Source organism: Carex rostrata, chromosome 7 (genome assembly GCF_964058835.1).
Source record: "Carex rostrata chromosome 7, lpCarRost1.2, whole genome shotgun sequence".
NCBI lineage: Eukaryota > Viridiplantae > Streptophyta > Magnoliopsida > Poales > Cyperaceae > Carex > Carex rostrata.
This window is the reverse complement of record NC_135924.1, coordinates 14372757-14388217: the sequence shown is the minus strand read 5'-3', so window position 1 is coordinate 14388217 and position 15461 is coordinate 14372757. Positions and strand designations below refer to the sequence as shown.

Here is a 15461-nt window from a genome sequence, read left to right as displayed (position 1 = left end):
TCTCTTTTTTTTTTTTGATAAAAGTGGGTACCCCCACCTGTTTCTTATAGAAACCAAAGTTCATACAAAATACAATGAGTAATAAACTCATTATGCAAAAAGTAAATCCTAGATACTAACTCACATAAGAAGTAGCTGGACCTGTTTAAACAGTATCAGGAAACATATTACAGAATACCAAAAGGAGAGCCAACACTTAACAGTTCAATGCAAATACTAAAGAGACATGGAATCAGAAAATTCAGGGAAAGTTTGACAACGTGGACATGGGGTTTGACGAGGCGCAGGGAAAGCCTAACCTGGTGTGGTCGAATAAGACTCGATCGGATATTCGGATTCGGGTAAGTTGTAAGCGGATCCAGTGTTTGAAAGGATGACAATAGACTGCGCGCGGAGTAGGGGGTGTGAATAAAGATAGAAAAATTGATGATTTCGTCCTACCCATACCGTCCAGTCCTGCACTCCTGCTGAGAAAGATGTAATAACGCGGGTAATTAATTAACCATTTAGAGAAGAAGAAGATCCAAATTAAACTGATCTACCCGACAACTGTGTTATGGTCTCTTCCTCTTCGATCGTTCCAATTAAGAACAAGAAGAAAATTCCAAACATGCATTTTTCTCTGTTTTCAAGGTAATGCCTATTCCAATTCCAACCCTGAAAAAAATAATCAAAAAAATTGAGGGAAAAAAAAAGATCATATGGCCATGAAAATATCAGAGATCATAATCTCAGTTATAGTAGTTCTCTCCCTCACAGTTCTCTTTATCGTAGACTCTGCAAATTTATTCTTAAACCATCTAGCAACCAGTATATTTAATACCTTCATCTACTTTGCCGTTTGTTATCTCCATGCCACCCAAATATCTACTATGAAATGGAGGATTGTGATGGTAGCTTTGTCTCTTGGTTTAATAACGGTGATATTTGCTAATCATTTCTACATCACTCCCTGGCGATGGATATTCGTAACTAATCTAATTTATGGTATCGACTTGGTGGCCGTGCAGCCTTTTTTTCTGATCAAATTTTCACATGATCAGAGGAGCATAATTCTATTCACAGCATTCATAACGGATGTGGTTCTGCTATTCAATAATCGTGACCGAAGGGGGAAGGTCGCGGCCATCACATTAATTTTCACGTTGATTGTAGCAATTATAGTTTATGCAACCCTCTCTGCTTTTCATGTTAAGCAAATCTGGGACCGAAGGGGGAAGGTCGCGGCCATCGCATTAATTTTTGTTGCAACTGTGGTGTTAGGTATTCTCATCCGCATCTACTGGTATGACAAGGATATGTTATTTGTATTAATTGCAAGCATCAATGCTTGTTTATCCTTTGTGCCGTGGCTGTGGCTAAAGTGTGCCCCAAATATAAAGGCATGGTGGAAAGCATACAAAGAGCGGGAAACAATCCAAGACGAACAATATGATTTCCTCGAGATGGCCGGATTACCTGCAAGGTTCACAATCAAAGATCTTGAAACAGCAACAGCGAACTTTCAAGAACCCATAGGTGAAGGTGCTTCTGGTGCAGTGTTCAAGGGGACACTAACAGATGGTACTACCATTGCGGTAAAGCGGATAAAATGGCAGCCGAGTGGCGAAACAGAGTTTAGAACAGAGATGACAATTATTGCAAGCCGGCAACATGTCAATTTAGTGCGCCTTCTTGGGTTTTCTCTCTCTCCAAGAGGGGACCACTACCTGATCTATCCATTCCTCGCAAATGGGTCTCTTGATGCATGGCTTTTCAAGGATAACCAAAAGAGAAGCCATTTAACATGGGCATTAAGGTATGTGATTGCAATTGATGTAGCCAAGGCACTTGCTTATCTCCACCATGAATGCCATCAGAGGATCTTGCATCTCGATGTCAAACCCGCAAATATTCTCCTTGATGGAGAATTCCGGGCCCTGCTATCTGATTTTGGTATCTCTAAATTGATTGGGAAGGATGAGAGTAGTGTCATGACCAGAGCAAGGGGAACGGTAATTATTACTGATAACTTCTCCATTGTTCCATCTTTTTCAAGCTTATTTTTTTTATTAAAGCTGATTTATATGGTGTTATTCAAGTTTTCTTAGTATATTACAAAAATTAACATCTTACATATCAACATATTTTGTACCACACAGGTTGGCTACCTAGCTCCTGAGATGCTAGTGCCAAATGCTATCTCGACCAAGTCTGATGTCTATAGCTACGGAATGGTGCTTTTGGAGCTGGTCGGTGGGCGAAGGAACTTGGTGTTTGTGGTGGATGAAGAGACTCAAGAAAGACGGAACTCGTATTTTCCTAAGATTGTCAGAGAGAAAATGGTGCAAGGTGAGCTAATGGAGGTAGTGGACAAGAGCTTGATGAAGAATGAAGAGATAAGAGAAGAAGTTACTGTTTTATCTCGACTGGCTCTTTGGTGCATTCAAGAGAACCCAATGCTAAGACCCAGCATGACAGAGGTTGTTGAGATGCTGGAAGGTCGCACGCCGGTGCATGTGCCTCCGGAAAGCTCGATGTTTATGGTGAACTTTTTAGATGTGCAAGTGCAACCACCACAATCGTCTAGTACATTTGCCCGAGCTCATGTGAATCACGAGGCCGCTCTAATGTCGGCCAATAATTTGTCCATTTCCATTCAATCTGGCAGATAGAAAATAATTTATATGCTAAGCCAAATGGTTCTTTTGAAGATCAGTTTTCTTTACCATATCTACTATTGCTTGTGAAGTTAATGGATTCTACTGATTCAATTAATTGAGTGATTAGGAAATTAAGTGTAAAATATAATTACAGGTCCATCTGCTGGGTAGAACGCAATTTTATTGTTGGGAAAAGAGAGAACATCCTAGTAGGATACTAGGATCTAATGTTTTTATATTTAATTTCTTTTTTTTCATGCAAGTCACATGATTGCTTGTTATATAATTACATTTTCGTTTAGTTTGATTTTGATTGAGTGTAAATTTCACCAAAAAATGTCCATACAGATTCATTCAAGAATAGCTAAATGCTGATCATATTTATTTCGCATATAATACAAACCCACAAATTAAAATTTACCTATACCAAACGCTAGTAAAATACAAAGGTTGGCAAGAGAGTACAGGATGTCAACTTTGTGGTTTACCAGAAACCATAGATCACCTGATTATGTTATACTGATCAATATCAATTATCAAGAACAATCTGATTTTGGGTGGGGAAATGCCAATAATACTTTAGATTGAAAATACATTTCTGATATTTTACACTTTGTTCAATCTCTGCATAAATTAAAAAAAAAATCATTCTAATAATAAGTGTTCTATTAGATTTAACAACAGATTAAAATCTAATAGAGCACTTATAATAATTGTTATATAGCTCGTCGCATTTGATTTGTATGAACTGGTAAGTGGTAATATAGTTCTTGCCAGTATGAAAACAGACCAAAAGCCTCACGGAGTTGAATGGAGAGAGGAGAGAGCAACTTGTGGGGAGCCTATTAAATCAGAAGAGGTTAAGCCAGATATGATGTAATCACTGATGGGTAAGCTGCTGCTGGGCTGAAATAAAACAACAAAATTAGATTGGACCATTTGATTAGGGATTTTCAACGTAGCTTACTAAATAGTAAAAAAAATTTCAAAAAATATGAAATTTGGTCTCCAAACACATTTTAATATAGAGATTACATCTAACAGTTTGGATTGATTTTTTGAAAATTCAAAGTTGCTCTAAAATCAAAGTGGTAGATAGAGGTTGGCTAAGATCAAAGTGGTAGTTTCTAAGTTTTGGTGCTACCAATTTTTTTTTTAAAATTTTCAAAGTGGCTTATGATTTTACTGTTTTGTTAAACTACCGTTGGATTAGCGATTTTCAAAATGGCTTAATAAATAGTAAAAAAATTCAAAATAATGTAAAATTTGGTCTCCAATCACATTTTAATATAGAGATCAACTTGAATGGTTCAGATCAACGTTTTGAACTTTGAAAATTGAAAAACAAATTGGTAGCACCAAAGCTTAGAAACTACCACTTTGATTTTAGCCAACCTTTTTTTCTCTCTCTCTCTATATATATAGAGTAAAGCTAGGGTGTGATGTGCTCACCAAGAGAGTTTGGTGAGCACAACTCCAAAAGTTCATCGGATCAATTTCAAACGCCAAATCTAAACCGTTGAAATCCATTTGCTTCATGAGTGATGCATGTGCATGCAAAATTTTGAAAGTTTTGAGTTTATTTGCTACACGGTCAAGCGGTCAAAGAAATAATAAAAATTGACTATATAAAACAACTTATAAATTAACTTAATAAAATGTTCATTTATTTGACCGCTTGACCATGTAGCAAATGAACTCGAAACTTTCAAAATTTTGCATGCACATGCATCACTCATGAAGCACATGGATTTCAACGGTTTAGATTCGGTGTTTGAAGTCGATCCGATGAACTTTTAGATTTTTGCTCACCAAACTCTCTTGGTAAACACATTACACCCTAGTTTTACTCTATATATATATATATATAGGACTTGGCTATGGTGCTATGTGTTGCATAGAGACCTTTCATGCTACGGCTCAATATTCGAGTTTTCAAAATTCTACCGGTCGATTCAAGCCGTTTATCTTGTTCTCCATATTAATATGTGTTTGGGGACGAAATTTTATATTTTTTTAAAAAAATTTGCTATTTTTTTAAATTTATTGAAAATTGTTATTTTTTAGATAAATCTGGACCATAAAAACTATTCATGAACGTCTATATCTATGTATATATATAAACACACACTAGTAAAAGTTTTAAAAGCTATTCATGAACGTCTTAACAAAAAAATAAAATATCTACATTGTGTCGCTAATAGTTATGTTTTGAATGATGTGACATCCATGCAATTAATCAAGAGATGTGTGTTTGAAAAAGATTGACCGGCCGCGTAGAATGCGTGTAGAATGGGGTATAGTGATATTGACAGAGCTCTTTTTTGCTTCATGGAATGGAATGTAAGAGTCATATGTGGTTTTGACTCTGTTAAATAAATTTACCCAGCAAGATAAGATAAAGATAAGAGTGTCCGCTGTCCACATCTGAATAAATTGTCATTATTCCATCCCTTGGAACTTTCACTGCAACTAGTGTGTGTCCGACTCCTTGTGTATGGCCCCTGCCTCAACACTCAACAGCTCATGCTCTGTCTGGGAAGGCTGGAAAACAGGGGAATTGATTCTGCAATGCTTGAAAAGTCAATAAATACAAATATCAAGCAAGCGCCAAGCGGGTCTTATTCCAGCAGAGAAAAATGTAGGAATGGAATGTTTCTTGATTTTTCTTTCATTTTTGCGAGTTCAAGTGACCATCACTGGATATTTGGATTGGATCGATGAGTTCTATTCCAAACACACTTCTATTGTGGTTTTACTTTGACTGGGATATGATTCTTTTGAACCATGGGTCCATGGGAAGAAATTTCGGAGGTGTCTGGGATATGATTCTTTTTATATTTATGAAAATAGTTACTATATATGAAAGCGGGTATTAATTTTTCTAATTAACCATTTAGAGAAAATCCAAACCCTACCCGATAAGTCGGTGTTAGTCGTGCCTCTCAGCTCTGTTTCAAGAAAATAACATTCCACCTCTGAAAAAATACATCAAAACTCAATCCATATGGCCATGAAAAAAGTAGAGATCATAACCACGGCCATAGTAATTCTCTCACTCACCGTTCTCTTCATCCTAGCCGTTGCAAAATTAATCCCAAACTATCTTGGAACTAGTATATTTAATACCGTGATCTACTTTGCCGTTTGTTATCTCCTACTCCTAACCAACCAAACATCTACTACGAAATGGAAGATTTTGATGGTAGCTTTATCCCTCGGTTTAATCACAGTGATATATGCTAATCATTTCTACATCACTCCATGGCGATGGGAATTTGTATCCCATCTAATCTATGGTATCAACTTGGTGGCCATGCAGCCTTTTTTGCTGATGACATTTTCACATGATCACAGGAGCATAATTCTATTCACGGCATTTGTAACGGACATGGTTCTACTGTTCATTAATCGTCAAGATTTAGAAAATTTTAATAGAATTTTCACGGTGATTATATCAATTATATTGTATGTAATACTCTCTGCTTTTCATGTAAAGCAAATCTCGAACCGAAGGTGGAAGGTAGCGGTCACTGCATCAATTTTTGCTGCAGTCTTGGGGATAGGTTTTCTCCTTCGTTTGTACTGGAACAACAAGGAAATGTTATTTGTAATAATTGCAAGCATAAATGCTTGTTTATCCCTTCTGCCATGGCTGTGGCTGATGTTTGCCCCAAAAATAAAGGCATGGTGGCAAGCCTACATGGAGCAGGAAACAATCCAAGACGAGCAATACGATTTCCTCGAGATGGCCGGATTACCCTCAAGGTTCACAATCAAAGAGCTTGAAACAGCAACTGCATGCTTCCAAGCACCCATAGGTGAAGGTGCTTCTGGTGCAGTGTTTAAGGGGACACTAGCAGATGGTTCTACCATTGCGGTAAAGAGGATCAAATGGAGGCCGAGTGGTGAAACAGAGTTTCGAACAGAGATGACAATTATCGCAAGCCGGCAACATGTCAATTTAGTACACCTTCTGGGATTTTGCCTCTCTCCGAGAGGAGACTACTACCTAATCTATCCGTTCCTCAAAAATGGGTCTCTTGATACATGGCTTTTCACGAATGATGGAAAGAGAAGCCATTTAACGTGGACATTAAGGTATCGCATTGCAATTGATGTAGCCAAGGCACTTGCATATCTCCACCATGAATGCCATCAGCAGATCTTGCATCTCGATGTCAAACCCGCAAATATTCTTCTCAATGGAGACTTCAGCGCCTTGCTATCAGATTTTGGTATCTCAAAATTAATTGGGAAGGATGAGAGTAGTGTCATGACCCGAGCAAGGGGAACGGTAATTAATATTGATAAATAATCCATTGTTCAATTTTGATGTTTCAAAATGTATTCTTCAATTATTGTTAAGACTTAATATCTCATTGGTTACATGCCAAAAGGCTAATTAATTATATAAAGTTATCCTAGTTCACTTTGTATATTACAAACATCTTACCAGAGCAACATATTTTTTTATCACCAACAGGTTGGTTACCTACCTCCTGAGATGATGATGCCAAATGCTATCTCGACCAAGTCTGATGTATATAGCTACGGAATGGTGGTTTTGGAGCTGATTGGTGGACGAAGGAACTTGATGATATTGGTGGATGGAGAGACTCAACAAAGACGGGGCACATATTTCCCTAAGATCGTACAAGAGAAAATGATGCAAGGTGAGCTGATGGAGGTAGTCGATGAGACCTTGAGCAAGAATGAAGACATAAGAGAAGAAGAAGTAGTGATCTTAACTCGACTGGCTCTTTGGTGCATTCAAGAAAACCCGATGCTTAGACCCAACATGATAGAGGTGCATGGTTAAGATGCTAGAACGTCGCAAGCCGGTGGATGTGCCTCCTGAAAGCTCAATGTTTGTAGTGAATTTTATGGATGTGGATTTGCTGTCTGGTAGCTTTGCCCGAGCTCATGTGAATCACGAGGCCGCTCTAATGTCGGCCAATAATTTGTCCATTTCCATTCAATCTGGCAGATAAAAAATGCTAATCCAAATGGTTGTTTTGAAAATCAGGTTTCTGAACTAGAACTATTGCTGGTATAATTATTGGTGTTTATTGATTCAATTAAATGAGCTATTAGGAAATACAATAATATAATTACAGGTGCACGGCCGGCGGGGTAGAACACAATGTCTTTGTGGGGTAATGAGAAAAAAATCATAATATGAATATATGATCTCATTTTTCTTTTTGTACCCAAGCAAGTCAGGGCCATAGGAGCACATGGTTGCTTGTATATGTAATTAATGTGTATTTATATGTATAATTATGTTTTCCTTTAATTTGATTTGATTAATGTGTATTCTTTTTTTTCTAATTAATGTGTATTTTGAAAAGATTCCTACAGATTTTTTTAAGAATAACTAAACGTATTAATACTTGTATCGCAGATCACTAGTGGAAAAACAGGAATCAGGTTCGGTTATATACACATATCAGTATCGGAATCCAACCGATCCTGATGAAGGCGATACTGATACTATCAGGATCGGTTTTATATTTTTCAAGAACCGATCCAAATAGAAACTATTAGGATCGGTTTTTTAATAAAACCGATCTTAATAGTTGTTATCTAGATCGGTTTTTGACTAAGAACCGATCCCGATACGTACTATCAAGATCGGTTTTTATATAAGAACCGATCTTGATAGTATTTTCGAATTTTTTTTTTAAATTACATAACAACCGATCCTGATACGTACTATCAAGATCGGTTTTATATTAAAACCGATCTTGATTGTATTTCAGATCATAATTCCAAAAAAAAAAAAAAAAAAAACTTTTAGGATCGGTTTTTATTTAAAAACCGATCCTAAAATTTTTTTTTTTTTTTTTTTTTTTAATTATGATCTGATAAAAAAAAAAACTTTTAGGATCGGTTTTTATTTAAAAACCGATCCTAAAAGTTTTTTTTTTTTTTTTTTTAGAATTAGGATCGGTTATTTTAAACAACCGATCCTAATAGTAGTAATCTGGATCGGTTGTTTAAAATAACCGATCCTGATGTTTTATTGAAGCTAAAAAAAATATTTTTATTTATTTGACCAGCTTCCATATATATTTTGCTGGCCAGCATCCTAAATTTTTTTTTGTTGCACAGTAAGAAGCAATAATCAATTAAATATCATATACACATTCTAAATTAATTATCATACACATCTTAAACTATTACAAAAAATTCATGTACTTCATAAAAAGTTTTGTGAAGCATTACATGTTATAACAAGAAATCTAAATCCAAAAAAAAATTAATTAACAAACATACAATTGACTAATTGGGCTATTTCTTCAATTAACACACATTTATACAATATACACATTTATGCAATTAATGTAAAGCACAACAATAAAAAAAATCAATAATTACCTCTTTTGCAATCACATCACTTGAGATTAAAAAAGACCCTAAAAACAAAAACAAAGGTAACAATTAGATGGAAAAACATTTTCCAATAAAAAATACAAAAAAATGTGTTTTAAAAGTATAATAATGAGAAAATTAGATAAAGCTAATACCATGATAGTTGATCGGCCGGATGATTAAGTAACTTGAGAGAGATGTCCTCAAAACTGTAAAACAATATACAAACACCATTAATTAATTTTTGAAACAATAAAACAAATTAAAAACTGGCACAATTGAGTCGGAGGTGCGAGAGGCTCGGATTTGAGAGGAAGAGACGGAGAGAAAGAGAGAGAGAGACACGGAGGAGAGGGAGAGACGGAGACAGAGAGAGAGAGACAGAGTACTGAGGATTTGAGAGGAAGATACGGAGACAGAGACAGAGATGCTAAATTGAAAATGAGAGGCGCGAAATGAAAATAAGAAGAACCCTAGCTAAGCTGGTTATATAGGAATTATCATTAGGATCGGTTGTTTATAAAGAACCGATCCTAATAGTATCAGGATCGGTTTTATAATAAAAAAACCGATCCTGATACTAATTTTTTTGTATAAAAATAGTATCAGGATCGGTTTTTTATTATAAAAAACCGATCCTGATACAATTTTTTTTTTTCAAAATTGATTCTGTAAAAAAAAAAAAAAAAAAAAAAAAAAACAAAACAAAAAAATCAGGGTCGGTTTTTTATAAAAAACCGATCCTGATTTTTTATAAAAAACCGATCCTGATTTTTTTTTTTTTTTTTACAGAATCAATTTTGAAAAAAAAAATTGTATCAGGATCGGTTTTATTGCTAAAAACCGATCCAGATAGTTTTTTTCTTTTATTTGGAAACTCTTTTCATATGGTTATGTTTAAATAAATATAAAAAAATTACATATTAGAAATATAAGTTAATTATTTAATAGAAATTTTATTTAATTTTCAAATTCTACTTAAATAATATTAAACAGGAGATAGGTACTATTTGACATTGACATTTCATTAATGTAATTTTGATGAAAATTAATGTAATTTATATTATTAAAATTTATGTGATAATATAATTAATTATTTGACATTGATATTTCATTTTGAAGTCATTTTGACTATTGAATTTTTTTTATACAATCATGCATGATGCATCAATGACTTGTGCCATATAATAATATACATAGGACTTGAACCCTTGTTGTGTGGGGTTGTGAAGGAACGAATACGAACATTAGCATTTGGTCGATCGGAACCGTTAAAATGAAAGAATGTCATATTAATTTCACCATTATAAAATTTGATACAATTCGGGATTCATTTACTAGTTCATCAAAGCAAAACAATATAGCAACATCGCACGGCCGTAAATAGTTTACGTTGGATCTTAATATTATTTAAGTAGAATTTGAAAATTAAAATTTCTATTAAATAATTAACTTATATTTCTAATATTTAATTTTTTATATTTATTTAAACATAACCATATGAAAAGATTTTCCAAATAAAAGAAAAAAACTATCAGGATCGGTTTTATTGCTAAAAACCGATCCATATACTATCAGGATCGGTTTTTAGCAATAAAACCGATCCTGATACAATTTTTTTTTTTCAAAATTGGTTTTGTAAAAAAAAAAAAAAAAAAAAAAAAAAATCAGGGTCGGTTTTTTATAAAAAACCGATCCTAATAGTATCAGGATCGGTTCTTTATAAAAAACCGACCCTAATTTTTTTTTTTTTTTTTTTTTTTTTTTTTTTGCAGAACCAATTTTGAAAAAAAAAATTGTATCAGGATCAGTTGTTCTAAACAACCGATCCTAATAGTTTAACTATTAGGATCGGTTTTTTAGAACAACGGATCCTGATACTATCAGGATCGGTTTTTTAGAACAACCGATCCTGATAGTATCAGGATCGGTTTTATAAAAAACCGATCCGGATAGTTCACAAATTAGGATCGGTTGACTAAAAAATCCGATCTAACTAGTTTTTAGAATCGGTTTTGTTCAGAAAACCGATCCAGATAGGTATTAGTATCGGTTGTTTCATATAACCGATCCAGATAGGCCGATCCTGATTCATGTTTTTCCACTAGTGGATGGTACGTACCTACGAGATATATACTTGTCCTTTAGTCTCTGTTTTCTTTTTTATTAAAAGGCCCCGTAAAGCGCAGCATATTTCATTTAGATGCTATTAGAGAGTTGAATAACCTGCATCTCTACGTAGAGAGATAGGACTCGTACTGTTACGAAATACCAGTATAACAAAAGACTCAAAAAACACCCTCCCATCCAGATTTTTATTTAATCAGAATATTTTACAGAGATTTTTTCACTTCATTCATACATCATTATTTTCCTTTTATTATTCTCTGCGCATCTATATTTAGAAAGCAAATATTACAATTCATTACAATTATGTATTTAGACTAATACAGCTTCTAATATTCGAATTTGAATCAATTCTAATTGATATTGGTTGTCTTCTATTTTTTCTCCTTTTCTTCTCTGTTGGTACTCGATTTGTCCCAGATACTTGCCAAATGCATGCCAGCCTTCTACGAATGCGTGCCAGCTTGTCCATTCAACACTCCCCCTCAAGTTGGTGCGTAAATGTCTGTCAAGCCTAGCCTTTCAATTGAGTCATTGAATATTTTGTGTGACACAGGTTTTGTTAATACATCAGCAAGTTGCTGGTTTGACTCTACAAAGGGTATTGATATAATTTTAGCATCTAACTTTTCCTTGATATAGTGCCTATCAACTTCTACATGTATTGTTCTATCATGTTGCACTGGATTGTGAGCTGTCTATGGTAGCTTTATTATAACATAGTAGCTTCATTTTAGATTGTGGTTCGAAACCTAATTTTGTTAGAAATTTCTTTAGCCATAATAGTTGATTGCATGCTGGACATGTATAAAATTTTCTCCTCAAATTATTTTTGGTCTTTGAAAGTCTCACAACAGTCGGCTTACGACATCTATTGCAATTATTATAAGGTTCTAATGAGTAACGACTACTTTGGCTACTCGTTTCACCTCTACAAAATAAAAAATAACATTAATTAACTAAACCTAGTTTAAATTAGTTGTTCCCTAATTTAAGAAACCATTCAAAGTAACGATTAAAATAAACAAAAAATAAAGGAGGAAAGAGTGATCTAGCATACAAATTAATGACTCCGGGAGAGGAAGTGCTGATCTTTGTCTGTCGATTTGGGAAGTTAAAATTCACAGCGAGAAATATAGCAGAATACTTAATTTGGAGATATACTGGAAGGCTCTGGAGAGACGAATCGATCGACCTAGGATTTATTGAAATATATAAAATATAATAGCATCACCATCGGTTTAACATATTGAGCAGATAGTGTATACTAAACCCATGGTTCTAATTATTTACAAAGCGTTGCCCCTGTGAATATGTCATCAGTTCAATATGGTAACGAGTTGTTATTACTTTGTACTATCACCAATGGATCATGTACGTAACGGATGGTAAAGGTAACCCTCCCCAGTGCCATCGACTGGTTAGTCGAACCAATGTTAAAGAGTCGCTCAATACTAACTGTTTGTGAAATTTAATCGATGGCAAAGGAGGGGGTCAGGAGGGGGTCTATCAACGCCATCGGTTTTGTACCCAAAACAGACAGTAAAAAGTTCAAAGTAATTACAGCGCTGCCACTCATGACGTACACCATCTATGCGGAAGCACATTTGATGGTAAAGAAGCGATGAAAAAAATGTTTTTTGTAGTAGTATATTAATAAAAAATAATAATAATTAGATATACATCACCATCGGCTCAGAAATTTAAGGACCCGTTAGAAAACTAAGATCTGCCAATGCCAAGACACTATTGCAAACAACTATTGAAATTCAAATAGACAGCGCTAATCACATTTGTCGTCGGTGGCGAAACGAAAGCGATGGCGTTGGATTCGTCAAATTCGATGGCTGAACGTGCGCTACCGATGGTATATTGATTAACGTCATCTGATTTGAGCCGATAGCATATGTACATTTTCTATTGAAGTGATAAGCAACGGTTCGAAATCTGATGGCGGAACACAATTTCAACCGATATAAAATGATTTTTCTTAGTGTGAACTAGATTTCATGATACTTTCTTTTTTATTCTATCGTCACTCCAATTTCTTTTTTTTGCTTTTTTTTCTAATTAAATACTTATGTAGATGAGAATTATTATTTTATCACATGCATGTGAGCAGAAATAAAAATAATAATAGATTCAAAGAGCATTTTAATGTAGTCACAAAATTAGAACATATATCAATTATATGTGCGTATGAATATGGTTTGACAATTTGCTCACGTAGTATATGATCACACAAAAAACCAAATTTTGACGAGAAAAGACTGAAAAGTTAGGAGTAAATGGGATAAAGAGAAAAGAGATTAAATGCGAGTGCATATGTGGATCCCATAAGAGCATTTTGTCAAAAATACTTAGAGGAGAGTATTTTATTTAAACTTTTTTCAAAAAAGTGTTATTTTATAAATTTTGGCCTATATAATCTATATTTATTTCCCCTTTAACATGATCATTAATATTACTAACCAAGTAAAAGATATCTCCATCATCCTTTTGTCATTTTTTTTTTTTTTATTTCCTTGGAACTTGCACGGTACCTATTTTGTGCGTCCTGCTTCCTCTACTAATTACAGCTGTCGCTGAAGACTGAAAATAGAGTAATTGATTCTACAGTGCAGTGGTAGGAAGGTAGGTCAATAAATATTAAATAGTGTACTTGCCAAACGTAGATGAATAGATGATGATGATGATGATAAAAAAATAATTATTATAATAATGATAATTAGAAAATAATAATAATAATAATCGGTGCGGTACAATCCGAGTTGATTCGGGTGAATTCGAGACGAATTGGCCAGATCCAAGTCAATTATTATTATCTGATTTAGACGGACGGTTAGATGAGTTTCACATGGAAACTCGGTGCAATCGGATCTAAATTATATTGTAAAATCGACCGTTTTTGTACTAAAAATTAGGTGGCATTGGAAAAATTGGTCGTTTTAAGCAGGTGACAGAAAAAATCGGGAGTTTGTTTGTCGAAAGAAAGAAGAGACGAAGGGGAGTCCGACTGGTGGGGCCAATTTTTTAATTCAATAGAATGGACCGGAATTAGGTAATTATGTTCGACCGTATCTTTTTAATATTTATTTTCAATTTTTTGTTTCACTTTTAGCCCAAGTATGAAATTTTTTAATATTTTCATAACCATATGTAAAATTAGCTACTAGAATCAAAATATGAAATTGTGATTATACTTTCACTCAACCATATGTAAAACTAGCTACTAGTATAAAAAATATGAAATTATAATTATACTTTCACTCAACCGTAGTATCACCAAATTGATTAGTACTGGGATGCAGTTTATAAATCCACGATCAGGAGCGGATCTAGTAAGAACTGCGGGAGACAACTGCTCTCTTAATTTTGAAATTTTATGGAGATCTGTATATTCGGATCAACTTTGTCTCTTATGAAATTTTATTTAACACCTTTTAAAATTCTAATTTGTAATTTAGATAAAATTTAGAGTTAAAATTGAAATAATTTTTTTATTCTGATTGATAATTAGAATTATAAGTTAAAACAATAGAAAATAAAAATTAGAATATTGAAAATAATAAGTTAGAGTATTGTCTTTAATTTATCTAATATCTAAGTAGCTATTTAAACTTGATTCATTATTTTCTTGCCCAACTAACCACAAATTATAAATCCACCCCTATCGACGGCTTAAATTATGTACCTTAGTAGAAAGTATATATGTGAACACCACACAGGCACAGCTAGCGGGTGTTATCAATTCCAAGGAGTTTGAGAAAAATCTAAGCAATTGATGATGAGTATTTTTGCAAGTTTGACTAAGCGTCGTTGGATTCCACTTGACCGACACTGTCATACGGGTACGTGTCAATGGCATCCTTTTACTCGTTTAATTTGAGTTTGATAAGCTGCTGTTGCTGTTGCTGTTGAGTGTTGACCTGATCGAGAGCAGGTCAGCAGGGGAAGAAAAATTCGGAGTTGAGACTGGTATAAATATAATACACAGACTTGTTGGGTTAAGAAATGGTATTGGAAATCTTATTTGGCGTAGGGGATCAGTTTGACAATGTGCACATCGGGTTTGACCCGGCGCTGGGAAATTAAGCCTACCTAGAACCTAGTGTGCTCGAATAAAACCCGGGTTCGGGTAAATTGTAAGCGGATCCAGTGTTTGATATATAGGATGACAGAAGTGAAGTGAGATTAAAAAGCACAATAGACTATTTTTTCTAATTAATTAACCACTAAAAGAAAACCCAAACTTAACCCGACAAATGGTATTGTATCCTCATTCCAAGTTCACCTCTCATCTTTGCTCCAGCT

The 15461-nt window shown here is 34.3% G+C and overlaps 2 protein-coding genes across 3 annotated transcripts; both read left to right on the top strand.

Moving 5' to 3' along the window:
* Window positions 1–655: 655 nt before the first annotated feature.
* LOC144556787 (putative receptor-like protein kinase At5g20050) lies at window positions 656–3018 on the top strand. 2 transcript variants are annotated; one of them, XM_078305229.1, is made up of 3 exons: window positions 1147–1285; window positions 1383–1994; window positions 2142–3018. In XM_078305229.1, the coding sequence occupies exons 2-3, from the start codon at window positions 1446–1448 to the stop codon at window positions 2652–2654; spliced, it is 1062 nt and encodes a 353-aa protein (XP_078161355.1). In that variant the 5' UTR covers window positions 1147–1285; window positions 1383–1445; the 3' UTR covers window positions 2655–3018. The 2 variants fall into 2 exon arrangements, with proteins under 2 accessions (XP_078161354.1, XP_078161355.1); XM_078305228.1 differs by having other exon boundaries at window positions 656–1994.
* A 2568-nt stretch (window positions 3019–5586) lies between these two features.
* On the top strand, window positions 5587–7939 carry LOC144556788 (putative receptor-like protein kinase At5g20050). The gene is made up of 2 exons (XM_078305230.1): window positions 5587–6939; window positions 7129–7939. The coding sequence occupies exons 1-2, from the start codon at window positions 5650–5652 to the stop codon at window positions 7462–7464; spliced, it is 1626 nt and encodes a 541-aa protein (XP_078161356.1). The 5' UTR covers window positions 5587–5649; the 3' UTR covers window positions 7465–7939.
* Window positions 7940–15461: the final 7522 nt, after the last annotated feature.

Excerpts from the sequence above, each read along its gene's own strand:
- LOC144556788 (XM_078305230.1), top strand. The coding sequence starts at position 5,650 with ATGGCCATGAAAAAAGTAGAGATCATAACCACGGCCATAGTAATTCTC. Across the intron at positions 6,940-7,128 it reads TGACCCGAGCAAGGGGAACG|GTTGGTTACCTACCTCCTGA; the intron begins GTAATTAATATT and ends TATCACCAACAG.
- LOC144556787 (XM_078305228.1), top strand. The coding sequence starts at position 702 with ATGGCCATGAAAATATCAGAGATCATAATCTCAGTTATAGTAGTTCTC. Across the intron at positions 1,995-2,141 it reads TGACCAGAGCAAGGGGAACG|GTTGGCTACCTAGCTCCTGA; the intron begins GTAATTATTACT and ends TGTACCACACAG.